This window comes from Rhinolophus sinicus, linkage group LG09 (assembly GCF_036562045.2).
Source record: "Rhinolophus sinicus isolate RSC01 linkage group LG09, ASM3656204v1, whole genome shotgun sequence".
Taxonomy (NCBI): Eukaryota; Metazoa; Chordata; class Mammalia; order Chiroptera; family Rhinolophidae; genus Rhinolophus; species Rhinolophus sinicus.
The window spans coordinates 56,368,853-56,392,956 of record NC_133758.1 but is presented as its reverse complement, the minus strand read 5'-3'; the positions used below and the strand labels follow the sequence as shown (position 1 = coordinate 56,392,956).

General features: G+C 43.0%; 1 protein-coding gene across 6 annotated transcripts in view; it reads left to right on the top strand.

The window, feature by feature from the left end:
* The window catches only part of ZXDC (ZXD family zinc finger C), a 49,101-nt gene that overhangs the window by 5,411 nt on the left and 19,586 nt on the right, over positions 1–24,104 (top strand). For all 6 annotated transcript variants that reach the window (XR_012498825.1, XR_012498826.1, XM_074340456.1 and 3 more), the window contains exons 5-7: positions 4,044–4,214; positions 7,966–8,669; positions 10,545–10,629. Coding sequence is in view for 4 of the 6 variants with exons in the window: in XM_074340456.1 (XP_074196557.1) it covers positions 4,044–4,214; positions 7,966–8,669; positions 10,545–10,629 (960 nt within the window). In the remaining 2 variants the exon portion in view is untranslated. The remainder of the gene's footprint in view (positions 1–4,043; positions 4,215–7,965; positions 8,670–10,544; positions 10,630–24,104) is intronic.

The following is a 24,104-nucleotide window of genomic DNA, read 5'->3' as shown; positions in this document are numbered from 1 at the left end:
TAACTTGGTGACCTCAGGCAAGCTTCTCTGGGCCTCAGTTTTCTTATCTGGAAAAGAGGTTAATAAAGCTGAGATCAGTTCCTAGAAGGTAATGAATGTAACACAGATGGTATAACCAAGACACAGTGCTCTCATCAACACTCAGTTGGGGTATGGCAGGTTGACAGCTAACATTCAGGGTGCTGTGGCGGCCCAAAAGAGGTCACCTGAACTTTTCCTAGGGCATGGGTCGTGGGAATGGCCTCCCAGTCAGCTGAAGAGTGAGGGATAGCTAGTCAGGGGTGGAGGTGGCAGAAAGATCAGTGTGGGGAAGTCTCCCAGAGCTGAAAGAGCAGCAGCCTTTTGATGTTTGGGGCATATTTTTATTTAGGCTCAAAAATATGTTTGGGATCATATTTTTGTTTAGGCTCATGCTGGTTTCCTGGGGAAATGGTCTGGTGTCTGGACTGGGGTTTGGCAGTGGAAGGGAGAGAAGGCATAGACGGAAGAGATAGGAGTTAGAATTAACAGTGCTTGGTGAGGGTTTTGGAAGGTGGGGCTTGTGGGAGAGGCAATCGTTGGGATCAGTATCTCAGTTTAGAGGGGGCCACAGGGCAGGTAGTGGGAGGCAGAGGAGTTGGGTTTGGACATACTATATTAGGTACCATGGGCTTTCCTAGTTCAGATACTCAGACGGGCTATGCTGCTGGGGCTTGGTGAGTAGGTGGGCTGGAGTGAGGCAGGCAGCACACCAGTAATCATGTAAGCCATGGAAATGGATGCAATTCTCAAGGAATAGTGTACAGTTGACCCTTAAACAATATGGGTTTGAACTGTGCGGGTTCACTTACATGCAGACTTTTTTCAGTTGACCGCAGCTCAGTTGACCCATGCAATTCAAATCCATGTTGTTCAAGGGTCAACTCCGTGGTTGGGAATCTGCGTAGTCAGAGGGATGACTATAGTCATAGATGTGGATTTTCAACGTTAAGTCAGTGTACTTAACCCCTGCATTGTGCAGGGATCAACTATATATCGAAGAGAGGCAGTATCACGATTAAGAGTGTGAATGCTGGAGTCAGACTGCCTGGATTCAAATCCCAGACCTGCCACTTTAGTAGCTCTGTGAACTCGGACAAGCAGATTAAGCTCTCTGTGCCTCTTTTCCTCATCTGCAAAGTGGTAATAAATTCTCATAGGGTTGTTGTGAGGGTTCAATAAGTTGTTTAATTAAGGGATATAGAAACCATCAGAAAATGTCACCTACTGCTATTATTATGATCGCTATTAAATAGCAAAAGAAGGCCTAGGACAAAACCCACAAACTCAGGTAAAAAAGTAGAAAGGGACCCTGGGAGGGGCTTAAGAAGGAACAGGGAGAATGGTAACATTGGTGGCACTGAGGCCAAGAGAAGAGGTTTGGGAAACGAGTGCTGAGGCTCGACAGAATGGTGAATGTGTGGGGCTCCTCTGGCAGACAGGGTCATCTGGTCTTTCTGCTTATAAAGCAAGGTTCAAGGTTCCGTGGGGTAGCTGGGGGAGAGCTCTGCTCTGGTACCTGAGGGGTGGGCTAAGGTGAGGCTGAAGATGCTTGTGCCATCCCCCTTCTAGAGGTGTTTCAAGGAAAACGTAGGAGGGGTGTTTTGTTTTTCTTTTGGTAACTATATCCTTGAGAACTTTGAGTAAGTTGAGTGTTGAGGCACCGGTAGAGGTAGAGAGAGATGCAGATAATGAGAGAGAGGGGTGATGGGGCAGTGGTTGGTTGAGAACTCTTTTCTTGGGGAGTGGCAGTGAAGGCAGGAGCTTGATGGAGGGTTCTCAGAGCCCTCTTTCGGACAGGGCGAGAGTTGATAATTCTTGAGTTCAGGTGATTATACCATTTTCTCTGCTTTAGTAGATGTTTGAAATGTTCCATAAGAAAAAGTTAAAAACAACCACCTCCCTCCTTTTCCATGGTAACAGGAGGAGGAGGAGGAGGAGAGGATAGGACCATTGGCAGCCAGCATGTATGAGGGAGGGCAGGTGGAGGACTGAGGACAGCGTATTCGAGATGGGAGCTCCTCCAGGGCACGTGTGATGGTGTCTCTGGTATGTCGCAGAGTGTCTCACATGGAGTGGAGGTTGGTATATGTTTGTGTGGTCACCATGTAAATGATGATGTGAGCTGAGCAGGTGCCTGTGGAGTTGGGGGTTTGGAAAGAAGGTTGTCCTTGATGGGCTGCTTCACCCCTTTCCAGGGTCGATTGACTTGGTATAAAGGTGGGTTGCTGTTTATTAATATCTTTGATTTGTAAAGAACTGGCACAAATCTCACTAGATAATGTTAAAGTTAGAAAAAGCTGTTAACACATGAGAAAATGGTCACACTCCTGGTCATCAAAGGAAATACAATTAAAATGAAATATATTTTGTTCCCTGTTGAATTAGCAAATATTTTAAAAAAATGGAAACTCAACTGCTGGCGAGAGTGTAGCGGGTATTCCCGTTGTGGGTGGCCCCGGCCCTTGGGAAAGCAGTTTGGTTGAAAAGTGTATTCAGCGCCTCTGCTCTGTGCGCTCCCTCTAGAAGTCTGTGCTGATGACTCCCAGCTGCAAAGGGGGGTTAGGGATATGGCAGATAGAGGTACTGCCATTCACTGCATGGAGAGAAGCAGGCATCGTAGACAGTGCACTTGGGGGTGAGACCTACAGTATCTGTTCTGTTGTGTTTTCCAAATGTTCTTTCATGAGCCTGACCAGGAAACAAGTTTGAAGCTTTATTTGAAAATGAAGTAAGTTCAAAACTACTCTTAGAGGCAGCCAAAGCCTTTACTTATCTGGAATTATCCTACCTTTATAGCCTCTTTTCCTAAAATAGCTCTCCTCTAGGCCCTGGACTCCAGCAACTCCACCTTGCCACCCCAAGAGGTACCATAGTGTAACGATGCTCTTTGCCACTTTGTTAGGTACTGCGTGAGTACTCTGTAGGATGATAATGGTTTATGTAGTCTTCATAACCTCTGTGACATCCCTACTTTACAGAAAAGAAAAAGGACACCTGAAAGGATAAATAAGGCCACACACTAGCGGGACTGAGCTGAAGTTGGGATCCAGTCATGCTGAGCTCCAGAGCAGGCTCTGTCCACTTGGCCCTGCTATCTTCATGGCTCCACACCTTGGCTTGGTCTCCTGCAGCTGGCGCCTCCCACTTATGGAGGCCCAGTCACCTCACATGCTACCCGCCTCTGGAGACCTTTTCTCTATCCTCTCAGGAGATGTACTGTTTCTTCTGCTTCCATCACACTTCACAGCACCATAGCTGGTTTTATTCTGCCCTTTGTAATGACACTTGGTTGTTCACATGTCCCTACCAGGTCACAAGCTTATAGCTGCCAAGAACCCCACTTCCCCTTCTGTTCCCATGGTGCAGAGCTCCAACAATGGCAAATCGGGGCATGGATGAAGGTGGCTGTATTTTTGAATCTGTCTTGTGTACCCTCTGACCCATGTGCAGGTCTGTGGTCTTACTGACGGGCTAAGCAGTTGAGTAGTCAGCAAAACAGTGCCAACTCCAGGCTCTGCTCGTGTCCCTGACTTAGGGCCATTTGCTTGGTCCCTCTGGGCATCAGTTTTTCATTGGTAAAATGAAAAGAATTGGCCTTGGTGATTTATTGAGATGGCTTCTAACTACATGTCCTAGGATTATGATCGTTTTTATAGTAGTAACTTAATAGAGATGATTTGTATAAATTTTTGGCAATTGAATGTTTAAGGCATTGTTTAACAATTTAACGTAATCTATCCAGCAACCCTGTGTAATGGGTGAAGAAACAGGCTTAGAGTTAACTTGTCCAAGGTTACACGTCTTATACACGACTGGTGTGGGACTCCAAGTCTCCTTTTAAAAAGTTTGCTTTCAAATTTAATTTCTTGTGATGCTGCTCCAAGGGATATTAGGTGTATGTCCCTTGCCAGTGACCAAAGCATGGACATGCATTATCTCTTGATTCTGATGTGAGGAGGAAATGTCAACACTGGTTCGTTGGTAATCTGCAGGTTTAACACTCTTCATTCTTTTGGTTCCAGGGTGCTGTGCTAGATTCTCTGCTCGTAGCAGTCTCTATATTCACTCCAAGAAACACCTGCAGGATGTGGCTGCTCCAAAAAGCCGTTGCCCAGTCTCCAGCTGTAACAGACTCTTCACCTCCAAGCACAGCATGAAGGCGCATGTGGTCAGGCAGCACAGCCGGCACCCAGGTCTGCTTGATTCACATGCCTCTTAGGGCTCTGTAACGATGTGTAAGCTCAACATGTGTCACAGAAGCAAAAGTGTGTTTCAGAAGTTGGCTGAGTCCTAGGTTAAGTTAATCTAGTGCAGTGAGGTCTTGGACCATGACTGCCAAGCCTGATGGCCTCTTTTGGACTCTTCTGCCACTTCGTGCCTCTGCCTCACTGATCCTTCCTTGTCTGAAGTGCTTCCCTTGAAGAACATTCAGTCTTCTACTTTGTTGGCTTTTCCTAGCATGTGTCTCCTAAATCTATATCCCCCTGTGACCTTTGTCCGAAGTTCTGAGCCTGCCCCTCCACCATTTCCATCTTCTTCAGCTTTTCTTTCTAAGTCCCGTGCTTCTTTCTGAACATTCCCTCCTGTTTCCTCTTCTCCACCCCGCTGCTAAGGAAAGTCCTTGAAGACAAGAACAGAGTTGTGTTTCAGGACCTGGATGGGAGTGGGGCGTGAGGGCAGAGAGGGAACCACGACAGTCGTCCAGAGGGGGAGTCTGGGCACATGAGGGTCTGCTCATCTGGCCACATGGTGGCATGGGACTTAGAAGCCTGCCTCTCGAGGCCACATGCATAGTCCTACAGGAAGGATGTTGAGGGCTCTGAGAAGGCATATGGCTGCCTGTCCCCTAGAGTACTCACACCACCCTGCTCTTTGGGGCGTGATGGGGTTGCTGCACCTGGCAGAAGAATTTCCCTGGCAGGTCCCGGGCAGTGAAACCCTAGTTAGCTGTCGAGTTACCTGAGTGTGTTGCTAACCAGGCCCTGCTCATTGCCACCTGTGTGACAGGCAGCACCAGCCTTGGGGCTCAGCCACTTTCCAGCTGTGTGATCCTGGGCTGGGTACTGGTCTGCTAGCCTCGGTTTCCCCATTTTTTAAACGTGGAAGATAATTTAAGTGGTTCTCGAATGAAATGTATTGTTAAAATGCCTGCAGCAGAGCTTGATAAGTTCAATGAATATTTATGTCCTTCCTTTGGCTTCTTCTGATCCTGTTTAGTGTGGTCACTTCTTCCCTTCTTTGGCTCTAACAGTGATTGCCATCCAGCTTTGTATTTAAAGAAGCTGCCCTTCCAAGCACTATGTGTCTTGAGGACTCATGAGAGGCTGTTACCTTGGCTCACAGAGGCCAGTGAAGCACCTTACGCTGGTGTTGAGAGGCTCTCAGTGATCGTTTGGGTGCCTGCCTCTATCTCTAAAATTAACCTGCTCCTGCCCAGCTCTGAGCTGCTGCTCTGTGATACCATGCGCCTGGCCTCTCTGCTCCTTCCCCTTGCCTCGCCTGGCTCATTCAGAAGTCAACAACAGCACCATTTATTCTCTGGATGTGAGAGCCTCTCAGGTGCTCCTATAGTGCCCGTGTTTCCCAGGCTCTGCATTTATGATGTGACATTGACTTCTGTGTCATTCTTCCATGCCGTATGTTAGGTGTAGATGACCAGGTTGACCCTGTGCTCACCTCTTGAGAAATAGGTACTTGGGAACGTCATTTATTGTGGACCAACTTTGCCAGGGGCTATGCCAGGCCTTGGATTGGCTGTTTGAGTTTCCCCTCATAGTGGTCCTGGACTGGGGGTGTGGGGGAGGTCCTCACCACTTTGTCACAGACAAAGAACTGAGGTGGAAAGGAGAAGGATTTGCCTGAGATCACATAGGGAAGGAAGGCTGGAGCAAGGTCCTGACTATAACTTTATGTTAGATGCTCTATTATTAATGTTTATTTAATGATTTTTGAATACCTGCTCTTTGCATTTAGCCCATCTCCAGTAAATATCTGTGGAATTAATAAAGTGCTAAATAGGAAATTTGTGATCAAATTGGTTTCTGTTTGCACTGAGATAATTATTATTTATTTTTATAGGGAGCTGAGTCCTCAAGATTGTCAAGGGAATTTTTAGAAAGTTTTAAAAAAGAGGCAGTTTTTCATTTTTAATTATTCCAAAGAATCACTGCCATTTTCTTTCAAAATGTTTTATTAGTACTAAGAAATACTTAATGAAGAAGCCATAATATGTGGATCCTATATTTAAACTTCAAAGTAATATGACAACTAAAGAAGATATATTCTGAATTTGGTTATTTTTTCATTTATTTTTCTTGGGGTGGTGGTCTAAAGAGTTTCATTTTTTGCATGAGAAATATAGGCACTCTGACCTGGTGTCCACAACTAGAAAGTATGAGTTTGAGATTAGCTAACAGTTGGTGTGGGAGGAATAGAGCCAGGCAACTAAGAGCCTTTCCCTCTGTCTGGGGACTAGCACATTCTAGAAGCTGCAGGTAAGAATTTCTTGAGAAAGAATAACATCAGGTCCTTGTTTGGCTCCTTTGCCCAAATCCATTATGCTACTGTTGTCCTGTTTGCTTGGTGCTTGAAGAGTCCTCAGATTTGGGATGATTGGGTGCACTTGGGTATAACCCTAACTTGAATATTCATTGAAATTTTAAAAAATTATGTTAATGTTCATTCTCTTCAGGATGTTCTGATTTTAAGTTACATAATTGGATAATAAATAATCAAATGCTTGAAGAGTATTAGGACCAATAATTAAAACTGAATGAAGAGGGGGCGGCGGGATGGCTTAGTTGATTAGAGCACAAGCTCTGAACAACAGGGTTACCAGTTTAATTCCCACGTGGGCCAGTGAGCTGCACCCTCCACAGCTAGATTGAAGACAACAAGCTGCTGCTGAGCTTCTGGAGGGGCATCCGGATGGCTCAGTTGATTAGAGCGCAAGCTCTCAACAACAAGGTTGCTGGTTCAATTCCCACATGGGATGGTGGGCTGCCCCCCCCCCCCCAACTAAAGATTGAAAACGGCGACTGCACAACGATGTGGATCTGATGGGTCATGGAGAAACACACTCTTCCCCAATATTCCCCAATTGAAAAAAAAAAAAAAAAAGGATGTTTAAAAAAATAAACTGAATGAAGAGGAATCTACTAAAATCGTTTCTATATAATCATTAAATCCTGCGCAAGAGCCGGGCACTGTGCCTGGTGCTGAGGGGCAAAGATGATCCAACAAACTGCACCCTCAAGATGATCAGCCTGGGGAGAGGGGGAAGTATTAGAGGTTGGGAATACAGTGGTCGTTGGTGGAGGGAGGCCCATGTCTAGAGCACCTGGGGGGACCTTGCCTCTTGAGTTCTCTGCAGCTCCCTAGAGCTGGGTCCACGGGCCAGTTTTTTCTCACTGATCACCCCCAGATGACTCAAATCTGTTTCAGAGTGGCAGCTTGTTGTGCAGTGGGACATAGAGTTTGATGAGACATGAGTTGACATGAGCTGATTCCAAAAATATCCTAGAACCAAAATTTAGCTTGTGTCAGACTTCTGAAGATTTACGTTGTATGGAAAATTTTACCGTCTTCTCAGGCGTAGCTATTACATAGCAGAAAGAGTATAGTGTTTGTATCCAGAATCACATGGATTCAAGGCCTATTACCAATTAATATGACGTTGGAAATAATGTTATTTAGACTCTCGAGTCATTTTCCCCTGTCTGGAGAAATTCCTGACAGCTCGAGGATTTGAGACAACATATGTAAAATGCCTGATGTCATCACCCTGCCTTCGTTCAGTATGTGGCTACCTTTAGTGTGCAAGGCAGCAGGAGCAGAAAGAAGTTAGTTGAAGTTGCCTTAATGGGTCACTTGCTAACATCTGGAACACAAAACTTTTTGTCTTCTAAAGGCATAAAATAACTGGAATGTTCCTTTCTTTTTCAGATATCTTCCCTCAGCTAGGAGCTCCAAGTTCTCTTCCACTCAGCAGTGAACTTGGCAGCCCAGGACAAAGCGAGCTCAACAACATAGACCTGGCGGCGCTCTTCTCTGACGCACCTGCCGATGGTAGTGGTGTGGCGGGGGCCTCGGATGACGCGCTGACTTCTGGAATCCTGACTATTGATGTGACTTCTGTAAGCTCCTCTCTTGGAGGGAACCTCCCTGCTAATAATAGTTCCTTAGGGCCAGTGGACCCACTGGTCTTGGTGGCCCACAGTGACATTCCTCCAAGTTTGGACAGCCCTGTTGTTCTCGGGACAGCAGCCACAGTTCTTCAGCAAAGCAACTTCAGTATGGATGATGTGCAGACTGTAAGTGCAGGAGCATTAGGCTGTCTCGTGGCTCTGCCTGTGAAGAACTTGAGTCAGGACCCACATGATTTGACCTCCAGCAGCAAGTTAGCAGTGAACACCACCACCACCACACTGACCTCTTCAAGCACCCCCCAGGGAAACACCTGTATCCCAGAACTGTTAGAACTGCCTGCTCCAATCAAAGTGGAACCAGACTCATCTCCTGGACCTGACGCCATCAGGCAGCAAGAACGAAGCAGAGGGGTGCCCAGACCTGTGTTCTCCAGCCCTCCAGAAAAGCACAATCCTCAGAAAGACACAGGGCTCAGTGCAGGGACCGGCAACTTCTATTTGGTATGAAGTGCTATATTCAGTCATCACCAGATAGCTCACCTCTCTTATACTCAATTTTGAGGATGTTCTGGATTAATCATTTATGTGCAGACATTTCTTACTGGTTTGTGAAAGAATGGAACCCTGGACTACAAGTCTGGAAATCTGAATTCTGATCATTGAGTCTGGAACTGACTAGTTTTTACAACCTTGAGCAAATCACTTAACCTGTCTGAGCCTTAAATTCTCATTTATTTCTAAAATGAGGGGGTTTGGCTAGATGATTTCTAAGGTCCTTTTGAGTTCTGTGATTGCATGATAATGTGTCTTCTTGAAGAAAATTGAGAGTATTTCATAATGTTGAGATGTTCTGCTTTTGTGCTTTTCACGTCATAATAGAATTACTGATAACCAGAGGAAGAGGAATTGCGTCATCAGCTGTCTTTAATGATTTAACGGACACTTGAAAACCAGGCAAAACAATTTTTTTAAAAAATTAAGATTAAGAGAAAAAGGAAATGGTTTGTGAACCTTTATTTCTGGAGGGTTATGAGCACTCTAGTTTTGAGGATTGACAGTTAATATACTTTAATTATATTTATGTCAGGTATACATTTAATATAATTTAATTTAAAAATAATTTAAAGATTGTTGGGAGAGAGTCTGACTTTTTCCTCAGGCTCAGATGGGAATAATCAAATAGGTTTTTTGCATTGTGGCACAGGTCAAGTTTGATGGTGGTATTATTCAAAATGCTAAATCTTATTTTACCACAATTTTTTTTTTAAAGTTCAATCCTTTGAATTAGGATCAATTGTGATGGACATGGTAACCCATCTACCATAGAGCCAGCTTTTATGTCTTTCAGTCTGAGAGAAGCTCAGTCTCTTGTCGAGCCTCTTCTGGTGTCTCGTTTGTTGAGGGGTCATAGCTACATGTGCTAACCTTATTCTGCTTGGGCGGCCGCAACGGTTGCCAGGTATGCAGGTGCTTGGGCCACGAGGGGAGATGGCTGAGGCTCAGAGATTAGTGGGGAAGCAGTGCCTGAGTGCAGGGCCTTGGTGCCTTGGGAAACAATAGTTGTTTGGTACCACTGCATTGTCAGAGGCCTAATTGGGTGAAGGCAGGAGGAGCCGCCATGACCTTGATCTTGACCCCTTGTTCATTGTCTCGCTAGCTGTGTGACGTTGGGCTGCCTCGATTCTCTGAGCATAGATGGTGTGTGGTGAATGGGTTACAGGTATGCCATGAGCTGTTGAGGGTTGTTTTTTTTTCTTCTTGTAGTGATAAGTATTAAACTATTTTTCATGTAAAACACAAATTTGCAATGGTTCATGTCTTGTTTAACTATTGTTTGGCTCTCTCAGTAAACTTCCTGGATTCAGTAACACAATTATTGTTTGGTCTGTAAGACTTGGAAACGAGCACTTACTGCCAGAGTGGCTCTGCAGTGGGTATGTATATGGAATAGAACATCCCCAGGTCTGCCATACAAGCATTATGTGGTATAGTCTGCACAGTGTTGGGAAGTGCTGCAGTAAATTAATCATGAATCACTGAGGGAAGACTGGTTATTTGTTTCAGACAGCAGAGAAGTATGTAATTTTTTTTATAACAGTTTCTGTATAAAATATTTTAATGTTTTAGACTTTGGAGGAATAAACTTTGCTTCTCTGGATAATAAAATTATGTATACTCTTCCAATTCTGATTTCTTTTAGCTATCACTATAATTCGATGTAGCATTTGATTCTCTGTGAGCCTTTGCTGGAGATTCTCAAAGAGTATTGGACTCCACTCTTTTCAGGAAGCAGACTTACTACATTTCAGTAGTTCCCTTGCTACTCTACCTTTGCTGTTTGGGTCAAGTGACTGACACACTTTTCTTTGATCTCAGGAAAGTGGGGGCTCAGCAAGAACTGATTCCCGAGCCATTCAACTAGCCAAGAAAAAAAAGCAGAAAGGAACTGGGAGCAACGCAGGTGAGGCTGTGTGTTCTGCAGTGCTGGGGGAGTAAGGTTTCTGAGAGTCACCCTGGGCGTAATTAATGACAGAAGAAACACATAGGTGTTTCTATGTTCTTTGTGTTACTTTTATGTTCAGAATGCCCTTTCATCAACTCCTTAGTGTTATCTGAATTTAAGAAAAAAAAAGTTACTAGCAAAATCCCCAGTGTCAGTATGGATGTTTTATTTACCTAAAAAATCAGTGTCAAAATTAGTGGTTGCAAACTCCAGTGCCTGTTACAAGGTAAAGAGCAAAACAGAATGTGTCAGAAAAGTAGCTATGGAAACCTGATGCTAAATGGCCACTGGTCCTTGACCTTGGCATTGGGAACTCTGGGGATGAGGCTGCTGCTTTCCCCAGAGCCAGCCCCTGGATGGCATGTTGCCTTACAAATGCCCAGTTCAGAATTGTGTTGAAGTCTTCTAACTTTAAAATGTCAGCAACTTTTTTGAATTTTTAAAAAACACTAAGTGGACCCAACAGGTCCTGCTAGTTTGTGGCCACATGCGTCTATACGTCTGTCCATCCTAAAAATGGAATAGTGGGGCCACAGTGCTTAAAGGAAACTACTGTAAATTTTTTTGTAAAGGTAACAGCGAATTCTTTAATGCTGTTTTGTATATTTCAATTACGTTTTCATTTATCTAACATTTATTTTCAAAATATCACGGGATATGTACGATTAGCAATATAATTTTATATCTTTCTCTTCTTAATAATACGGATTTTTCTTTAAAATAATAATAACCCCCTATTTTCTGTTGATATTAAAGCAAGTATTGCCCTATAAGGAATGTCGTACATGTCAGTGTTCATTGTTACTGAGGAAGTGTTACCTCCACGGTTCACAAAGTGCCCAAATAGGACTTGCAGAGATAATAAAAGAAAGTGTGGTGGTGGTGATAATAGTGTGGAAAGAATGATAGAATTTAGCACATACACGTATTAGGCAAAGTTAATTAGGGAACCAAATGCCTTTATTAAACTGGATAGGTAATCTCAACTTGAAGGAAAAAAAAATACTACGGACATTCAAGTGTATAATACATGTTATACTCATTGCATTGCTTTAGAGTAACATCTGTAGAGGTGGTTTTACATTATTTTTATAGTTTTTGTAAATATTTCAGCATTATCTTTAAAAAAAATGAGGACACTAAAAAAACAGTCACATACTAATCATACTATTATTGGTTCATTAAAAATTTATCAGTATTTCCTTTATCAATATCTAGCAAGTGTTTAAATTTTAGTTGTCTCAAATTCCATAAATGTTTTTTATAACTGAATCAATCCAAATAAGGCTCATATATTACTATTGGTTGACATGATAAGTCTATTTTACATCTACAGGTTTCTCCTTCCATCTGTCTCCCATATATTTGTTGAATATTCTGGCCAGGGTGGATTTTGCTGATTGCATCACTGTGGTGTAGTTTAACAGGTCCCTTTGTTTTTTGTGTTTCCTATAAGTTAGTAATTATGAGGTATGATCAAAACTATGGTGAATGTTTAAATAAAAAAAATTTATTACAATAAAAGACACATTGCCATAAATCCCCCTCAGAATACTCCCCCTTGCTTCAAACACACTTATCCCATCATTCTTGCCACTTTCTGAAGTAGTTCTGGAAGTCCTCTTTCGTGAGTGTCTTTAGTTGCGCTGTCATGGCTGCCTTGATGTCCTGAAATGATTCAAAATATTTACCTTTCATGGTCATTTTGACTTTGGAGAAGAGCCAGAAGTCGCACGGTGCCAGATCTGGTGAGTAAGGTGGATGAGGACACAATTTTTTTATTTGACAGAAATTACCACACAGCAGTGACATGTACCACATGTGATCACAAAATATGGTGAATGCTGCTGCTGAGTGCCATTCAGCGGAAAGGCAGGGATCTTCAGTATGGGAAGCGGCGCATTGAACTTTAGTGTGTGACAAGTTTCAACTTGTTCAGTGCAGTCAGTCAGGTGTGAGCTACAGTTGAGAGAAGGTATGTTTTAAAGTGTGCCGTAAATCTTCCATCATGACAACACTCTGTGTCACACATCGCTTCTGGTATACAGCAATTTCTGTCAAATAAAAACATTACTTTGTGTCCTCATCCACCTTATTCATTGGATCTGGCACTCTGACTTATGGCTCTTCCCCAAAGTCAAAATGATTTAGGACATCCAGGCAGCCGTGACATCGCAACTAAAGACACTCACGAAAGAGGACTTTCAACTGCTTCAGCAAGTGGCAAGAACGATGGGATAAGTGTGTTCGAAGTAAGGGGGAGTGTATTTTGAAGGGGATTAATGGCAATGTGTCTTGCTTTAATAAATTTTTAAAATTTAAATATTCACTGTATTGTTTGATCACACCTCATACATTTATAGGCTTGACCTACTTGAAGTTTGATTCTTGGGGGTGTGGGGTTAGCAAAACTCCTTTGCAGGAGGTGGGAGGCTCTTCTAGAGGGCCCTGATGTCTGGTGGTCTGTCCTGTGTTGTTAGCAGCCATCGATGACCAGTGACTGGATCTATTACTTCCTTAGGGGTTGCAGAAAGGATATTCTGTCATTTCTTTCTCATTACTAGCTAGAATATTTCTATAAAGAGCAATTTCTCATCAATCCTTTACCCTGAAGTACAGTTCATATAGGAAAGTCAGGATAAATGTCCAAATCTTTCTGTTTATCACTCTTCAAAATAATGAGCTGGTTTCTTAATATCTTCCAATAGTGGTCAAAATGTTTTTACACACGTGTTGATTTAAACATTCTGTAGACTTGTGGGAAATGGAAATCTGGAACCTGCCAAGTATTTAGCCTTCATATATGAAGGCAGTAGAAGAATTTTCGTGTAAGTGCGAAGGGTCACATTTTGCCACTTGTAACATCCTTGAAAAACCTTCTTGAAGTAATGTAACCAGCAGAGAGATAGAGGAATATAAATAAAGGCCCACAATACCTTTTCTAAAATCTTTGGGGCTAACAGTGTTCCTCCTTCCCACCCCCTGACATTTTATTTTGCTAGAATTTTAGAGTTGCAGAAGAATGCTTCCCTTGTTGGCAGGATTCCATACGTATTGTCGCCTATTTGTGTCCTCTGTTGTGGTACCCTTCACCCAGCCTCCCTTCATCTTATTTTCCCCCAATTATGGCACATTTACCGAAGTTAACTCAATGATCATGGCCACCATCCTATTACGTGGACTGCAAGCTTTATTTAGATTTGACCAGTTTCCCACTGGTGTCTTTTCTGTTTCAGTGTCCCATCTGGGATCCCATGTTACATTTGATTGTTGCAACTCCTTCGCTTCCTCTAGTCTGTCTGTTTCTCAACCCTTCCTTGCCTTTCGAGATGCTTTTGAAGAGTGTAGGTCCCATAGTCTGGAATGTTACTGTTTGGGTGTCTCTGATACTTTTTCTTGATTATACTGAGGTTATGGATCTTTTGGAGCCAGAGTGAGGTACCCTACTTGTTGTATTGTATTGAGGCACATACAGTGAACATACTACTGGTGATGCTAACCTTGATCACTGGGTTAAGGTATTATCTGCCAGGTTTCTCCATTGTGAAGTTACTATTTTTCCCTTTGTAATTAATATTTATTTTGAGATAGGTACTTTGAGATAGTGTGCAAATCTCAGGGGTCTGTGAGATCACCCTCACTTTTGATACCAAGCTGCAAGTTCGAGGTTCTCTAAGACCAGTCTTAAGTTTAATAATTTTCTAGAAGGACTCAGAACTCATGGTTATGGTTTATTGCAGTGAAAGGATACAGAATAAAGTCAGCCAAGGGAATAGAGGCATACGGCAGGGTTCAGGAGAGTTCCTAGTGTGAAGCTTCCAGTTGGCCTCTCCCTGGAGTTGAGACGGTGCTAACTTCTCCCACTGTGTGACAACACACAGTGTATTGGCAGACACAGGAGTTCACCCAAGTCTTGCTATCCAGCTGTCAGGGCCATAAGGCCTCCGCCATAAGTCACATTGTTATTTGGAGTGGCCCAGGGCCCCCAGGTAAACAGAAATACACCTATCAGGCAGGACATTCCAAGGACCTTAAGATTCTTTCCTAGGAGCCTGGGGTAAAGGCCAGACCTCACCTTGGGCAAGGTTAATCCATTCCTACCGTGTTTCCCCGGTCTTATTTTACTATAATGTAAGACCCGGTTTATATTAATTTTTGCTCCAAAAGACGCATTAGAGCTTATTGTCCGGCTAGGTCTTATTTTTGGGAAAATACGGTACACACTGCAGATACCTTGTTTTTCCTTCAACCTCTCACTAATTCAGCACTCAAGGGTGAATTTGCCTGTGGTATTATTACTGTGGTGTTTTAAAGGTGATTTTCTGTTTCTCTCATTTCTTTTACATTTATTGATTAGAATTCTTCTGTGAGGAAGAGCTGTCCTTTCTCCGAATTATTTATTCCTTCAGTTATATCAGTATGGACACAAAGATACTTATTTTATACTTCAGGTTATTATACTCCATATTATAATCAGTATTAATCAGTATTTATTTTGCTGGTCAAATTGTTCCATCTTTGACCACTGAGAGCTGTTGGGTTGGATTCTTGTGCCCTTTCGTCATGCCCCCATCCTCGTGTTTTTGGGGGACACCTCCTTATTTACTTACTTACTGTTGGGGCACCAACAAGCTCTTGTATTATCCCTGGCTTAGTTCTGGAACCTGACACTTCTCCAGGAAGCCGTGTTCCTGTTGTTGAAGAAACTGAGGTCTGAGTGCTGCGCGTGCTTGTTGGTCACTGCTACCCATTGTGTCCAGGCTCTCTTGGCAGACGATGCTAGGATATGTATTTATGTTTTATTACATTGTATATCAATAGATATATTAACCCCTGCCAGCTGTGTTTTGAATTCAGCATATTTCACATTTTAGAATGGTAATAAGGTACATATGTTCTATATTTCTTAACATGCCTAGTTACTAGTTACTGCATTGGCACTTCAGTGAAATATATTCACTTAAATGGGATCAACTGAAACTATAAATAGCTTCATATGAGTCCAGGTCAGGTGTTACTACTAAAATTATTTTTGGCACCAAATTTGGAGAAAATGTGGGTAATGGAGCTTTCTGGGTTTAGGGATTGTGATTAAGGGATTATGGTATAATAAGTCCAAGAACAGTGACATTGCAGGGTAACAGGACTGTTAGTGAAATTAAATAATTTAAACATAGTCTGGACTTCATATTGTCAGTGTAGTTAACACGTTGCGTACGGATCACGAGAATCTTCATGAGGGATTTAAACCCCGCCGTACGAAACGTGTTAAATGCAAAGTGCACTTGCCAATTCTTAGAAAATGTACAATCTGAATGAGTTGAAAAATATGATATGGGGTTCTAAAATCCAAGAACCTTCCCATTGAGTTACCTGTTGAATATAGAAAGTAAAATTGTGCCCCCCACCCCAATAAACCAGTAATATTTTCCCAATGTAAAAAGTAAAGAGAAACTTATTCTTGAAGCCGTAGCAAAATAAGCTTTAAAAATATGTATGTATTGTAACCAATTTCAGAACTGTAAATGGATGTGTATTTTTCTGATCTCTGAGGGCAGGGAAAGGACAGAAAATAATAGTCCTTACTAGAAGAGACAGTAAACAGCAGAACATACATGTCTGCATGACAGTAAAAGTGTAAATGAATGTGATTCCCTGACTTTTTCTTTTGTTGAGTTCAAGAGCGAAATTTCAAGTACGTGTTGTCTAGAAGAGGCACATGCTTGAACTAAGTATTTAGGAAGGTTAAAATTAAGATTAAAAAAAAAGTAAAACAAGGAAAAGTCACAAAGCAGGGATTACTACTACTAGTATTAGATGCATGTAATTTTTTTTTTTTTTTTTTTTTTTAAGATTTTATTGGGGAAGGGGAACAGGACTTTATTGGGGAAGTGTGTTTTTCCCAAGACCCATCAGCTCCAAGTCAAGTTGTTGTCCTTTCAGTCTTAGTTGAGGAGGGCATTGCTCAGCTCCAAGTCCAGTTGCCGTTGTTCAATCTTAGTTTCAGGGGGCGCAGCCCACCATCCCTTGTGGGAGTCGAACCAACAACCTTGTGGTTGAGAGCACGCACTCCAACCAACTGAGCCATCTGGCCGCCCAGGAGCTCAGTGGCAGCTCGTTGTCTTCATTCTAGTTGTGGAGGGCACAGCCCGCTGGCCCATGTGGGAATCGAACTGGCAACCGTGTTGCCCAGAGCTCACGCTCTAACCAACTGAGCCCCAAGGCACATGTAATTTAAAGAACAGTTGGGGCAGAGAAGATTTTTCCCTGTTTTTGGTTGCTGTTTGCATATTCCCAACAGAAGAACTATAAAACTTGTGACCGTTTATATGAATATTTATATGAAGAGTCACAAAGCAAACAATAGAAAGTAAAAACTGATGGAAATCTAGAAGTAGATAAAAAACCTAGCAATATTGAAAGTGGTTAATTTAACTCAGTATTTGTAGATTGAGCAGAACAAGATGTGAACGATGTTTACAGTGGGATTAAATAAAGTTGTTTCAATAGATCGTACTCTATGACCATGGCATATTTATAGAAATTAAATTGAACAAATAAGGCCATCAGGAAAAGCATTACAAAGTCGTTAGGCAAAAAAACCCAGCCTGACGGTATATGTTTTTGACCATAATGTAAGATAGAAAGTAAAAATTACTTGGAAAACAAAAGAAAACCTGCCAAACTCTTGGGTAAAAGAAGAAATAAAAGCGAATGACAAATACAGAAAAAATGAATAGTCATGTGGTTATAAATTTGAACTCTTGAGCAAGCACCTTCTCTGTGCTTACGTTTTCTCCTTGTGAAAATGGTAATAAAAGCACCTACATCGGATTCTTGGGTACAGTGAAATAATACAGGTAAAGTGCTTACAAGCACTCTGAATCTAAGCTACTTTTATGGATGAAAGGTAGGGGATGTGGCTGAAGCCAGATGTGTTTATACTGTGCATACCTTCCTATTAAATCAGACAAAGGAAGCTAAGTGGAATAAGCTATTATTTCAAGATGGAAAAAGAACAAACCTAAGAAGACTCAGAAATCTGGATTTTGAATGTTTAAATATGACAAACCTATGCAGATTTTAAAATAACATTCTCTGTGGGCCAAACAAAACATCCTTAAGTGGATTTAGCCCCTAGCCTGTCCTTTTCTACCTCTATCTAAGCAATTTTACCAAGAAAAAAGAGAAAACATAAGTGAATTTCACAGATTCAATGGAAAAATAAATAAATATCATGTAAACTATATGTTAATAAATTGGAGTGCTTGCAAACAACAAAATGCACAATTTTCCAGGAAAATAAATCATTAAAAACTGATCAGCAGCTCTGGATGAAGTTAGTATTTCAGTCTCATGCTTGCCCGTTGATTATACAGATTCTACTTGTCCATGCAACATGTGTAGTAAGCCGCTGTTCTAGAGCTTTTGTGGAAAATAAGAAACTCCCATTATCTGGATACCAAAGCCTGATAGGGATACCCCCAAAAAGGAGATCTGCAGATTGACAATTATGAAAACTGATGGAAATGTTGTCAAAACACATATAGGATCTGGCAATAAATTTAATCTACGAGTAATAATCTGACCAAATGTGCTTTAGTCCCGTAGCTTGAGGATGATTTAATGTTTGTCAGTCTGTTACTTGGTTTATCACAATAGGTTGGTTAAGAACTTTCGTTATTTTCCCAACAGATTCTGTATTTATTTTAAAAATTTATATTTATTACTGATGGATATAAGAATGTAATAAAGATTCTGTAACCTAAACCAAGAGCCAACATCATACTTAATGGTGAGTTATCAAGGGTATTCTTCATGCACGCAAGAATTCCTTTTGTTACCATTATTACCCTTTAACATTGTTCTGGAGGTTTTTGCCATTGAAATAAAGCAAGAAAGAGACATAAGATAGAATTATAGGGAGGAGACCAACAATACTTAGATATAATTTGATTGTTGGAAAACCCAAAAAAATCAACTAAAAAATGGTTAGAACTTAAAAAAGATATTTAAGTGGCCACTTACAAAATAAATGTATAACCATCAGAAGTGTTCTGTGTGGTAGCAGTAGCTACTTAGGAAATACAATGGAGAAAATACCTCATTCACAATAGCAACAAAAATTACAAAATATCCAGGAGGAAATTTCACAAGTGATCAGGACCAGAATGGAGGAGACACAGAACTTGACTGAGAGAAGACAGAGCATCTCGTTCCTTCTGATAACACATCCCTGCTGTATGCTGGAAACAATATAGGCACCACTGCTTGCTTTCTGACTGGGGGGTGGGGTTGGAACATTTGATGAAGAAAAACAGCAAATCAAATGGTAAATGTGAACAAAACAAGGAAAGGGGTCTGTGATTTTTTCCATTTCTAAAAAGGTACACCGAGGCCTCATGGAGAACATAACACATAGAGGAGGTGAGGAAGGGAGCTACAAGGACAGATCTGGGCAAAGGACTCCTGGTGAGCACCTGAAGTTGGAGGGTGCTGTCAGTGGAAAGGTCTTTGTTGCCAGAGTCACAGCCCAGGGGAGAGTTTTTGGGAAACAGAGCTGGTGGGACGCCAGGCTGTTTATATCCTCAAGGTCATTGTCACAACTGGCTTTCACTCAGAGTCAGATCGGAAAACGTTAGAGGCATAACTAGAAAAGTGACATATTTTTAAAGGGATCATTGTGAAAAAAAAGGGGGGCAAAGGACGGGTTTCTTGTGGCCCTCCAGCAAGAATGAGAGTAGCTGAGGTCAGACTGGTGGCTGAGCAGTGTGGAGAGGTAAATTCTGGGCCTGTCTTTAAGGTTGAGCCAACAAGATTTGCTGACAGCTGTGGGGGTATGAGAGAAGAAAGTCATAATATATATATATATACTTTTTAAAGATTTTATTGGGGAAGGGGAACAGGACTTTATTGGGGAACAGTGTGTACTTCCAGGATTTTTTCCAAGTCAAGTTGTCCTTTCAATCGTAGTTGTGGAGGGCGCAGTTCAGCTCCAGGTCCAGTTGGTGTTGTTAGTTGCGGGGGGCGCAGCCCCCCATCCCTTGCAGGAGTCGAACCGTGGTTGAGAGGCAGGCCCAGACACCAGTGATGCACACTGAGACACAGACCTAAGACCACACCCCTCTGTGTGTATAAAGGTGTGAAATGAGTGATGGCCTTTGGGAGATAAAAATCCGAAAGTTCCTTACAGGATAAAGAATGAAGATGAGATGTTTAGGTTTCTTTAAAGCATGGAGAGGTGTAATAGCCAACACTTTGTTCTCTTGTCTGTTTTATATATGTTAGCTCATATTGAATCTTCACAATAATCTTCTAAGGTAAGACTTATTCTTGGGCCCTTCTGCAACGGAGCCATGGTATTGCACCGAGGTCACTCTCCCCAGCTTGCTCACTGCTCGGAGGGTATGAATGTCCATAGGGAAGCAGAAGCATGGGCCTGAAGATCACTTAACATGGAAAGGTTTCTAAATGAGCAGAAACAGCAATAATAAGAAAGATGGTCACTCCTGTTGGAAAAATAGATACAGGATATAAGCCAGCGCTGTGCAACGGGGCTGACAAACGAAGTGTCTCCTTTATGGTCAGAGTGCTCTTGACCCTCACAGATGAGGAAACTCAGAGCCCACACAGGTGTGCAGGTAGAGCATTCTCTTTGTTGGTGACTGCCTCACTGGGAATGCAGTGACATTTCTGGAGGGTCACTTGATAATGTTTCAAGAACCAAAAAATATGCATATTGTTGGAATAACATTTTTGGAATTTACCTCAAGGAAATATCCAAGTAAAGGTACCATACATGCACCAGCTGCTGCTCTGTGCAGGATTGTGCATTATTACCGTGTTTAAATTAATATGAGACCCGGTCTTATATTAATTTTTATCCAAAAGACACATTAGAGTTGATGGTCCGGCTAGGTCTTCTTTTCAGGGAAACAGTAAATACAGTTCAAATGTCCACCAATAAAGCTGCACACTTCGTGTATTTTTTACTGAGTCTATGTAAGAAAAGCTGGGTGTGTTTATAGACACATTTGTGTATGCGTATAGAAACAAATTGTAGAACATACTGATGCATGGGTAGTGGTTTTTTTTTCTGACTGTTAAGTTCATGGATTTTTAAATCATTTTCATCATTTTTTTGCACTTGAAAATACAGTAGTTATGTGATTTTAAAATGAATATTAGTCCCCTCATTTAAATAGAACTAGAGTAGCTGTACCTCCTGGATGGAGCACACCAGTGGAGGTTTCTTGGGTTGTACTTGGTGCACTTAGGAGGGCTTCCCAGATGTTGTGCCTATAAACTGGGCCTAGAAATCAGTTTCCCTTCCCAGAAGGGGGCAGGGGTGAGGGGGATGAGAGTAGTAGGGACAGGCAAGGGCCTGGCAGCATGGGGCAGGGGCCCTTCTGTAGCTCCTTGACTTTAGCACAGCCAGCTTGTCCAACACTGGAGGGCATGCAAGCAGAGGGTGAAGTGAGACTGCTGTGGTTTGTGCCATTGGTCATTCCACACAGCTGGAATGTTGGAATGAATAATTGGATTGAATTGAGCCCTGAAATTAAGTTAGCGATCTAGTTTTTATTACACGCACGTGCGTGTGTGTGTGTGTGTGTGTGTGTGTGTGTGTGTGTCTGTGTGTGTATTCACATTAAAACAAAAATCTTTGGGCATCTAACTCACAAGGTTGATCCTATTTCTTCCCATTGCTGCCATGATGAGAGCAGAAGGGCCGCATTCAGTAGGAATGCCCAGGTGTGGCGGTCAGTTAACTAGGTAGTTACAACAAGTGGCTGTTTACTTTTTTCCTGGAAGGGAATTCTAGTAACCTTCATACAGACATTGGACGTGAAAGTGGTAGTTCATGAACTTGAGTATCATGAAGCCCCCAGGTGGGTGTAGATGGGGAGTCTTGACTGCAGCTGGAGAAACACTGCCTTGGTGGTGTGGAGGAAAATGTGTTGTAATCACTCAGGGAACTTTTTGCACCGTGTGGGCCCCATACTGTACCAGGGCAGTGTGTGTGTCAGGGGGCGGTGCAGATGTGGCCAGTGATGGGGAAGGAAGGTGGACTGCAGACTGTCTGACGTAAGGGACCTCTTGTCCGGTCTTTGCTTTAGATGAGGGATGAGTTTGCTCTAGCTGTCCGTGCTAGTTCTCTGCTGACCTTCACCTGCCCAGGGTTAGAGGCCTTCGGGTTAGGTTAAGCACAGTGTCTACCATGGTACACTCATGGGCAAGACCATCTTCTTCTCTGGCCTCAGGCCCAAGGTTTGTTTCTATCCCTGGACTCAAGCTGTGGTTTTGAGGGCTAGCATAGCTGGAGATCTGAAGCAGGGTTTGGTGGCAGCGACCTTCCTTCCTCCTGTTAGGAAGAATTGTGACCCTTACTCTGTGAATGGGCTGTGTGTTGAAGTGTCCTTTATCTGGACTGTGAGCAGGTGACAAGGATTCTCTTGGTCCTGGTCAGACAGGCCTGTCCTGTGCTGTAAACTGTCACTTAATTTTTGTTTCTGTTAACTTTATGCCTTTCTTGTGGTTTCTTATGCTATTTTCTGCTTGAGTGCACATCCAGGCTCCCTTTCTGTCTCCTTGGTAGACACCTGTATTCCCTTCTGGTTCTCCTACCTTGCTGTGAAGTGACAGCATGGAAGTCTGAACCTGGCAGCCCAGATGAAAACCCTCTATGGCAGGTTTCTAACCCTTGTGAGGAGGGGGCCTCTGTTTAACAAAAAGTATGTTTGGCTTTGCCACATGAAAGAGAGCTATGCTGTTCATGCTGGTCTAATGAGATGACTCGTGACAGTGTCAGGTGGCAGTGTCTGGGGATTCAGAGCACCAGTTCTGGAGTCAGGAATGGAGGCTGAGGTCTGCTTCTCTGGTTGCAGTGGCCTTAAGGGGGCAAGTATCCAGCTTCTGGCTGCAGCATACTTCTCTGAAAGAGGGACAGTATGGGGACCTGTCCTTCTAGGTGGTTGTGAGAGTCACATGCAGGGATTCTTGTGAAACACTCAGCCCAGGGCTGATGAAAATCCCAATGATAGGTTTAATTAAATATATGTTTTGCTTATCACCTGTTTTTCTATACATTTAACGTTTTTGTTAGAGCAAAACAAGGAAGACAGTGGCAGGGCTTTGTGTGTATGTGGTTTTAGGTCCCCAGCCCTGGGAGCTCAGCTCGCAAAATTAGGCCCACTCTGTGTAGGCCTGTCCTCACTGTGCCTTGGAGCCTGTCCTGCTGTCCCCTGCCAGACGTGTGCTGTGGTGGTCCTGAGCTGCAGAGGGTGCCCGGGGACGCACTCTGTCCTGCAGCCTGCCCCACTGTCTCTGTCACTCTTGGAGCTCCCGTTTAGCCTTTCTGAGTAGATCGTTAGATTTGCCCTTCCCGGCTGTGCCATTTGACTTTCCTGTCTTTGGAGGCACCTTCCCAGGCTCCCAGCCAATGGCTAGTGGGAGCATTGGCAGGAGATTAGGCAGAGAGACGAGGAGGGGAAACCAGGCCTTTGTTTGCGCTCTGCTTTGGTAGGAGTTTTACGACCATGGTCATCTCTCCTGTGGTCCAAGTTCTTGCTGGGTAGCCACCGAAGTAGTTGTCATTGCTGGGTGCTGTCCCTTTTTCTGGACTCAGAGGTCATGGCACCTTCCTGCTATTCCCACCCGGCTATTTGCTCCTTAGTGCACCATCACTGGTGTATCCTGTTGTCTGCACGATGTCCCTCTGGGTGCAGTACTTAGAGTGTTCCTGAGGTCCCGATGGGACCCTGACATTTTTGTCAAGGGCAGTGACTGTTATGGTGCTACAGTATCCCCAACCCGTGCTCAGGCCTCTTGGCAGTGGCCCCCTCACGGTTCCCAGTATACCCTGTACTCCTTCGTCATTGCATTTTGATTATAGGTTTGTCTGTATGTCCCTGAAAAAAAAACCATACATATTTGCACTTAAAAAACACTAGCCATCATAAGCTCCATGGTAAGGCTCACCATTAGCACGGTACCCAATGCAGTGAACTTGCGGTTAGTATTTGTGGAAAGAACTATGAAGCGTTTCTAGATTGTTGATCACGGGACACATTAAAATAAAAGCTATTCAGTTAGCACACCCCAGTGCTAAACCTGACCACTAATTAAAGCTCATTGTATCCAGCATTGTTCTGAGCTCCTATCTGTTAGTGCCTATAGTCCTCACAGCAACCCTATGAGATGTAGGTACCAGTACCCCATTTTCTGGATGAGGAACCTGAGGCACAGAAATTAACTTGATGGGGACACATAGCTAGTGGCTGACCGGAACAGGAGTCGAACCCCAGGCAGACAGGCTCCAGAGTCCTCACTGAGCCTGTCAGCTACACAACACACAAGGAAACTCACCTTTAACAAGTGAAGTGGACGTTGAACTAAGTAAAAATACTGGCACTTGGACTCAGGTGATCAGG